The sequence below is a fragment of the Rissa tridactyla genome, chromosome 8 (assembly GCF_028500815.1).
Source record: "Rissa tridactyla isolate bRisTri1 chromosome 8, bRisTri1.patW.cur.20221130, whole genome shotgun sequence".
Lineage (NCBI taxonomy): Eukaryota > Metazoa > Chordata > Aves > Charadriiformes > Laridae > Rissa > Rissa tridactyla.
This window is the reverse complement of record NC_071473.1, coordinates 3276849-3285169: the sequence shown is the minus strand read 5'-3', so window position 1 is coordinate 3285169 and position 8321 is coordinate 3276849. Positions and strand designations below refer to the sequence as shown.

Here is an 8321-nt window from a genome sequence, read left to right as displayed (position 1 = left end):
TTGCTGAGGTTCAGTGGACGCTATGCACACCGAGTACATGTATGGGTGAATAGTAATAGGAAACAGGGCAGTGCAATAATGCGTGAGGCCACATATAGCAATATAACGCAGGCGTGGGCACAGTCAGGTCTGCCTGCTGATGTTTCTGGCTGGCAGGACAAGGTAGATGAGGGACAACAGGTACCTGTGTGCGGAGGGCTCACCTGGGGCAGTATCCAAAGGCACCATTCACATCAGGGCTCGACTGAGTTGGTCATGGGACGGATGCTTCTTTCCTACAAGAGCCCACAGAAAAACCCGAGCCGGGGTCAGAAGCTGGAGCATCACGCGGCGGGTGAAGCGCAGAGCCGGGCAGCGCGACAAGGAGAAAATCAACGTGTGGTGTGTAGAGGCGAGCGCTGTGTTCAGGTCCTGCGAGTCCAGGCTGTGCGTTTGGAGACCTCTAGAGACTAATGGAAATAATCGCACGCCCAGAAGCGCACCGGGTGTAGCGCCGGGGAGCCTTGCACGAAAACTCCCGTGGGAAGCGCGGTGCCGAGCTCCTCGCCGGGTGTTTCTGACACTCTGTGAGCAGCAGGAAAAAGACTTTGGGAAGAACCACCAAGAGCAGGACACGGATAACAACAGCTTAAGGAAAGGTGTAAACTCTGGTGGTTGTATGACCAAATGGCTGGCAAATGCATAAGCAGATCTGCTAATGCATCCCCTGCAGTTAACCAAGCCACGAGTTTATCATCTCCTCTCCTACGCTCGACCCTCTCCACCTCAGACCGTGTCTCTCCTTTCTGTATCCCAGTGGCACATAGCCGGTGTGTGGGGTTTTTTTTTTCCATCCATCACCAAAGAGAGGGAGAAATTATGGCATTAAGTAACTAATCACCCAGTGCTGCCTCCAATATCTGAGATTTTAAACACATTTCCAGTCCCTTTCTCCTTGCTAAGCAGACAGCTGCTACGATGCCTTCTGAGCAGAGGTACAACAGGCAGAAGGCAAATAGAGGTGCACCTGTAAAAGCAGTCGGTATTTGGGCACCATTTACTGGTGAAACACAGGTGTTTGCATCTTTCCCCAGCAACGTTTCTTGCTTTTGCTGAAATGCCAAGAGGAAGCAAAGCCTTGAATTTTGGGAAGCGCTGGGCATCTCAGAAGCTGCTGTCCCCAAAACTGGAGCGATCTAAATTTCCCCTCGTTCCCCGAGAGCTTTCCCATCTCTCCAAACCTGCCTTCACTGGCTTTTTTTGCTCTCCCCCAGGGCAGCCCCGTGGTTCCCAGTACCCCTTGGCCTGATGCAGCAGGGGAACAAGTTCCATGCCTGTTGCTGGTGGTGGCACCAGCAGAGGCTGCGGTGGGAGCTGGAATGAGACTCAGCGTGGCCGGGACATCCTCAGAGCCAGGACAGGCTCTGTGCACACAGATTTGTGGCCAGCGCTTGCTTTTACTAGACATCTCTAGAGGTTGTGACTCGCGCTGGTTTCTGCACCACGCGGGTGAGACACAGCCCCCGGGCACAGACAGGAGCCAGTATGTGTCCCACCACGGCATGCCGGGCAAGGTCCTCTGCCATCCCACTGCACCCCCACCTGCCCTGCGGTTCCCAAGCCTTCCTCAGTCCACTGATTTCATTAGCATAATTATGAATAACTTGGCACAATTATTTAGCTTGCAGATCACTCCTTTCCTACGTGCAGGACTGCAGCGCTGTCTGGTTTTGCCCACTGCCGTGGTGGGTATCTCAAAAGCAGCCCCTCGTCCCCGCAGTCCCTTGCCTGGCAGGCAGAAGAAACAAGCAGGGAGGGATGATTCTGGGGGTAAATCCACAACTTTGGGTTCAGGCCATAAGTAGGGGAGACATAGAGCTGGGCAGATCGGAGATGCCAACAGCCAGCACCCTACGGCAGCCCAAGGAGGGATGGGTGGGATGTCCCTGGTCCTGCCACCACCACCTCGGCACTTCTGCTGCTGGCTCATGACTCCCTTGCACACCCCGATGCTGCCATCTGTAGCAGAGCTCTCCTCCAGTGTTCCCCAGCACAGCGCCTGGAGAGCCGGGAGCTGAGCAAGGAGACCGCGGCAGAGCTCAGCTTCACACAGTTTGGTTTTGTAGGAGTCCAAATGGGCAAATCCCAGCCTGGGACTCGGCTTTTTCAGCCCCAAGAGAGGCTGTTGGCTTCTATGTCTGCTGGATTGCATTTTTAATCATCTGCCAAGGGCACCAGAGCCTGGGATAGTAGCTCTCATTCTGCTTATCTGCTGGAAATAAAATAAACACATTAAATAACATCAGCACTGTGGCCCATACAGTGAGGAGGTTTTAACCGCGAAAGCCACGGATTCCTGTAGGACCAGCCGGGGGACATCACAGCCTCCAGTGCATGCAGGGATGGGGACAGCATCTGGTTTTAATGCGTTTACCCTGGTAAGAGGGGGGAGATGCGCAACCATCCCTCCCTTCCCTGGGCCAGCTTCCCCCAGCCATTCGGTGAAAACCCCCACCACTGAAATTCATTTCATTGCTGCTCATTTCTCGATGCCTTTGCATGACAGGAAATATCGGACAAAGGCTCCCTCACCCTGCTCCCAAATCCCTGTATTGTCCCCAGCAGGGAGGGGAAACGCGGGGCTGGGACATGCTGAGCTCAGCACAGCAGCATCCCAAACCCGCCAGCCCCAGAGCACCGTGAGGTGGAAAAGCGGCTGTGACAGAGCTGGCATCAGCTCGTTTCAGGGCTCTGACCCACAAAGAGTGAGCAAAAAAGAAAACGGGGAGAAAAAGAAATCTCTGTCAGTCAGGGTGAAGCTGAGCCCCTGTAGGAGCCACTATTTCTCCTTTGCCACCTCCTTTCTCTCCGGACCTTGTGGCAGATGGGACTCCTGGTACCTCCCCCAGCTTTGGGACTCTCCATCCTTCCCTCATGCATTAAACACCCCCCAGATCACAGCCTGGATGTCCGTCCGCCCCGTCGCTGCCGCACGCCAGCTCCGTCACGTCCCAGCTCAGGACTGCCTTTGTGCGGGGCTGGATTAGCCCTGCACGCATGAGCGGGCTGACCTGCGGGGCAGGCAGCGGGATTTGCTGCTCCCCATCTCCCAGCCGTGCCCGAAAGCCCACTCTGAAAGGGACACCTCAGCCCGCTGTCACCACTAATCCCCGTGCACATGGGCTCCTGGCCCACGGCCCCTATATAGAGCCCTCTGCCCGTGCGCCCGGCTGGGTCTGCGGCGCAGAGCAGGCGAGCAGGATGGCACTGCGGGTAAGCGCTGGGGACAAGAGCCGGCACAGCTGGGTCTGTCTGATGGGTGACGGTACGGAGGCAGGCAGTGGATAAAGGAAAGCAGCACAGACGAGGGCAGGAAAGGCAGAAATCCCAAAAGACGTGGGGACGCTACTTGTGGTGCTGCCCCTCTATTTCCATCCCATCCAGGCTCTTGCAAAGCTGAGACCTCCGTGGCTTTCGAGACAAGGCCATAGGACAGATTTTTTGTTTCAGTTACACCAGAGCTGGACCGGGGTCACGCTGCCCTGACGGCAGATCTTCTGGCTTGGAGGGTTTAAGCTGAGACCAAAATGCAACCGATGTGTTAGCAGAGGAGATCTGTGCTTTGCCCTCCGTCTCCACTGGGACAGCCGACAGCAAAGAGGGAATTGCTGTTTCCTGTGTACGTGGCATGTCTTTTGCTGGGGGTGTTGGAATAATGACAAGCTAAGGGTCAAGGCAAGGCTAACCTGGGTGCTGCCATCTCACCACTCACTATTTGAAACCCTATTGTCAGCTCCATCAGCCCTCCGTGTTTCACAGGGGGACACACCGGTGCGGTCAGAGCCTTTGAACAACCATGCATGGGTTCCCAAAGCTACTCAATAAAAGTAGCCTGGCACAAGGACATGAGGTTGGCCATCATTGTACCTCAGCTCCTGCCCCAAAACATGCGTATCCCAAAGATGCACTGGAAATGGGAAATCGTGGCAGAGAAAGAAACAGGGGAGTGGAAGTGCTGAGCTATGGGGAGGCAAAGCAAGGCACGGAGCTGGCAGTGGAGATGCCAACGCTGGAGACATTTTCCCAGTGTGAGTAACAGGTTTGAGAGAGGGGGATGCTCAGAAATGCAAGATCATTAGAGTGCTAAAAAAAAAGTGGGGTGAAATGGCAAGCACTTCTTATTAAAATGAGTTATTTAACAAAACTATGAATTATTCAAAAAGGAACATTTTCCAGCTCGTTTTATGTAAGTTTAACCTTGGAGACGGGGGGAGCGGGCGGAATGGGGGATTGGACAGGAGCTTGTGGGAAGTGTCACCCACGTAACGCTGGATGAGGATGGGCTGGATATCACCTTACACCCATTCCATGATCAGTCCTTGTCTTTCACATCCTGCTTCAAAGCCTCACAGTTTTCTGCTTTGGATTTTGTACTGCCCAGGTGGGCAGAGGGAGCAGAGCATCCTTCTGTCCTACCAACAATGAAGGCACTCAGGTTCTTCAATTTTTGCTCCCTGATCCCACCCAGCTCATTACAAAAGACCTTGGAGGGAAGAAAATCCCACCTCATCAACTGGATGTTGCAGCAACTTCATTTCGTATCAATTTAGAGCCCCTGAGATTATTTAGGGGCGAGAAAAAAGCAGGGGCAGAGTGTGTGCCTGCGTGGGAAGGGGGGAGAAAGGACAAGACGATGAGAGGGTAAGAAAGATGCAGATGTGTAAGGAACGAGCCGGGCTGTGCATCTCTCTCACCTTGCCATGCTTCACCATCGCCTCCTCGCCGGCAGTTCGAGGCCCTGTACCCAGAGGGGATGTGTCCCGGTTGGAGTGTCGTGGTCAAGGGCGAGACCAGTTCCAGTTCGAGCATGTAAGGACACACTCTGCAGCCCTCCCAGCTCGCGAGAGCCAGCAGCATCGCTCCACAGCTCTCCATCACTTCTCTCTCTCTCGCTGTCTTAGGTTTGAAATTAATTTGCTCTGTGATCCTGGAGACCAAATCGCTCTCCACTTTAACCCCCGCTTCTCCAGCTCCAGAATCGTCTGCAATTCCTTCCTCGCCAACCGCTGGGGGAAGGAAGAGGTGAATAACACCTTCCCCTTCGAAGCAAAGGAGCCATTCCAGGTAACCCTGCGTCACCCCATGGGTCTCCTCGGGTGGGACAGGAGTGACCCAACCAATACTGGAGTTCTCCTCATGGATCTAGCCCTGCCTTTCCTACCAGCACCCTACCCAGTAACATCTCCTCTCTGGCTCTGTCTCCTATCAATATTTCTGTTGTACCCTGATTTGCTGATGATTTACACCCAACTCGGGCACAGACATACAGAGCCTCAACAATAATCCCTGGATGCTGCATTTGCTTTCAGTTTAGGCTTTACATTATCACCAATTTCTACTACCACAAAGCGAAGAACTCAGTAATTCCCTCCTTTTCCCCAAAGAGGGGGTGAGTAGCGTGTGTCGCCTCTGGCAGGATTTGAAGTGGGTTGTAGATCCACGGGCCCAGATCTGCACACTCGCTGACATGATGGCAGCAAGGTCCACTGAGGGTGTGGGGACACGTGGTAAACCTAACACAGTCTCTCTTTCAGGTTGAAATCTACTCTGACCAGGACTATTTCCACATTTTCATCGATGAAAACAAAATCTTGCAGTACAAGCATCGGCAGAAGCAGCTTTCATCCATCACCAAGCTGCAGATTCTCAATGATATTGCTATTTCTTCAGTGGAAATCACAAGACGAGGCCTTTACTAAAGACCAGAGTTGGGACAGTCTCACAGACCGTTCCCCTTTAAGATACTGATCCATCTGGAGACCATCTCCTCCTCTTCTCCACCCAATACATGCCATCACTGGCCAGGGAGATGTGTCTTCGACATGTGCCCTCATTACTGTGAGTAATGTGTGATGAAGTGATGGTCACTCCCATTGCATGCCACAGCACTAAGGCAGACCCCAGCCACGATGCTAGACATAGCCCAGATCATCGAAGACCTTCTGCCCTTCTGCACAATGGGATTTATAGGTCTTATTGTCTTTGCTGTTGGTCAGTCTGATAGATCAGGTCTGCCTCGAGTAGTCTGGACACCTGAATGTTACCCTAGAAACATTCAGGTGTTTGTCCAGGAGTAGGGTGTGAGTTAGCACTAGTCCTCAGCTGGCCATGTGGTGAAGGATGTAATGGGTGTGGATGTTAGGGGTGGAAAGGGACATTTCTTTCCGGGAGCTGGGTAAAAATGCTACCATATTTGCCAATAAAATCAAACAAGGAAATCCCTGCTGAGACGCCCCTCACTGGGCAGATCAAGTGAGTTATTCATTCCCTGCAAATCTCCAGGCACAGGGTAGGAACAAGGGCTGGCAATGGGGCAGGAGGACACATGCTGAGCGTTGCTTGTTCTCAGCACTGGGAAAATACTGCCGTTTCGCTTTGAGGGCTAACACAAAATGAGGGTCCCCTGTAGGTAGAGCAGGGTGATAGATCCAACTTGCAAGATATTTCCAGAGATTCCTTTCACCCTTTGAGAGATGTTTGCTCACTCCGAGTCCTGCCAACTCCATGCTTCTAAGACAAGACCCTAAGAGTGATGTAGTGGGTCAGAAAAGGGTAAAAGCTTAGAGACACACATAAAATCATGTAGTCCCTTCATCATGCACCAGAAATGCAGCTGGACTGCAAAGAAAAAGGATCTGAGTACATCAGGGTCTAGAAATTACGATAAATTCGGAATGAACAAAGTGCCATTATTCCTGTGGATAGCCTCTGGCTTTTCTCTTTGCTCTGCTTTCTTGTTTTCTTTTCTCCTCCTTTTTAGTTGCCCTTCAAAACAGCCCTTGTCCCTTGAACCCTCTTCTCTTTTCCACCCTCTTCCTTGGAGCGCAACCCATCTCCGACTCCTTGACAGGGCCACAGCAGGCTAAAAGACGTTATTTTTACTTTGTTTTAATTACTCGTGTCATAAGAAGCATAATGTCACAGTGTTAAATCTGAACAGAAACTCACTCCAAAAATGCAATTACAGCTGCCCCCAAATCACTCCTTTGTTCCTCAGACATAAGACAGACCACATTCCTGATGCAAAAGGCAAAGATGATCCTGCCTTGCCAGTCCTTCCCATCAAGGAAAAGTCACTTGGTCAGCCCTGATCCATCCTTGCTTTTGGGGAAGATCTCTGAAGGTCACAGCTTTGCTCCAGCCTTTTCTCAATGCTGAAATTGGCCATTTCCAACTCTTCCCCCTTTTTATAGTTTGAAGGACTTATGAGGAAGAGGTGACTGTGTAGCCAAGCACAACACATGATGACACCGAGTTGACATTTATGAGTCTGCTAAAAAGTTTATAATGTTTTTCCAGACCATAAAGAACACTAATGGGAAACCATCCTGTTCTCGTGGCAAAAGGCACAATGGGAACACCAAACGGTCCCAAACGGTACCTCCTCCCTCCAAAAAGAACAGAAAATACAGCTTAAAAATGGCCACAGTCTTACCTGCAAGTTAGGAAGGTGGGAGATGGCGAAACTTCCTCCGGCCTGGAATAAATCCATCACCAATGGGACGAGAGGGTTGGCTCAAATTCTGAGCATCGTGATGTAACTCAAGGGTCCAGCAATCTTTACTCTTACGGCCGTCCCTTCAGTAAAACAGGCACAAACACAGACAAAATCCGGCCTGCCAGGAACTCCGTGTCACACATCTGATAATGCTGAACTGCATTTGAAAGAAATTGTTCTTTTTATTTGTGCTTCTTTGGGAGTTGATAGAGACAGATCATTTTTCATGGAGGAAAAGTGCTGAAATGATTTATAAGGGTAATACTTTGTACTTATATGGCCGCAGACTCCATCTGTAGCCACCGCTGCAGAAACACACCGCAGTTTCATTGTTCTCCAGAAGCGAGCACAAAGGACCACGGACAACCAGGGCAAAAAATATTTCAAGTACAAATAAATAAAGAGATGCCACAAAAAATCAGGCAGTGGCAGAGATTATGCCCTGACTCCTGACCACGCTCTCCTCAGCTTCTGCCAGCGGCTGATCTCACTCCATTACCATCTGCACCGAGCGCGCCCAATCTCTCCTGACACATCCGCAGCACCGCGGCTGGCTGGCTTCGGGACTGTATCTGCTGCCTCCTCCAGCCAAAACACTCCCAAGGGTGAAGGGGTCTGCAGAGCAAGAGGGGTCTGGGGAGCTGCAGAGCATCTCCGGGAGGAAAACTCCAGGGCTGGCTGTTTATCGCTGTTTTGCACAGTTTTACAGGGAACGAGAGATGCCCTCCAAGTCTGCGACCCTCATCTGCCCCTTCAGGAAAAACTCTGCAGGAAAATGAAGCCT

General features: G+C 51.7%; 1 protein-coding gene across 1 annotated transcript; it reads left to right on the top strand.

The window, feature by feature from the left end:
• The first annotated feature begins 3240 nt into the window (after window positions 1-3240).
• On the top strand, window positions 3241-5738 carry GRIFIN (galectin-related inter-fiber protein). The gene is made up of 4 exons (XM_054213075.1): window positions 3241-3252; window positions 4769-4848; window positions 4941-5103; window positions 5574-5738. The coding sequence occupies exons 1-4, from the start codon at window positions 3241-3243 to the stop codon at window positions 5736-5738; spliced, it is 420 nt and encodes a 139-aa protein (XP_054069050.1).
• Window positions 5739-8321: the final 2583 nt, after the last annotated feature.

Bases quoted from the DNA above. Each gene is read 5' to 3' on its own strand.
- GRIFIN (XM_054213075.1), top strand. The intron at 4,849-4,940 runs GTAAGGACACAC...TCGCTGTCTTAG, and splicing joins ACCAGTTCCAGTTCGAGCAT to GTTTGAAATTAATTTGCTCT. The intron at 5,104-5,573 runs GTAACCCTGCGT...TCTCTCTTTCAG, and splicing joins AAGCAAAGGAGCCATTCCAG to GTTGAAATCTACTCTGACCA.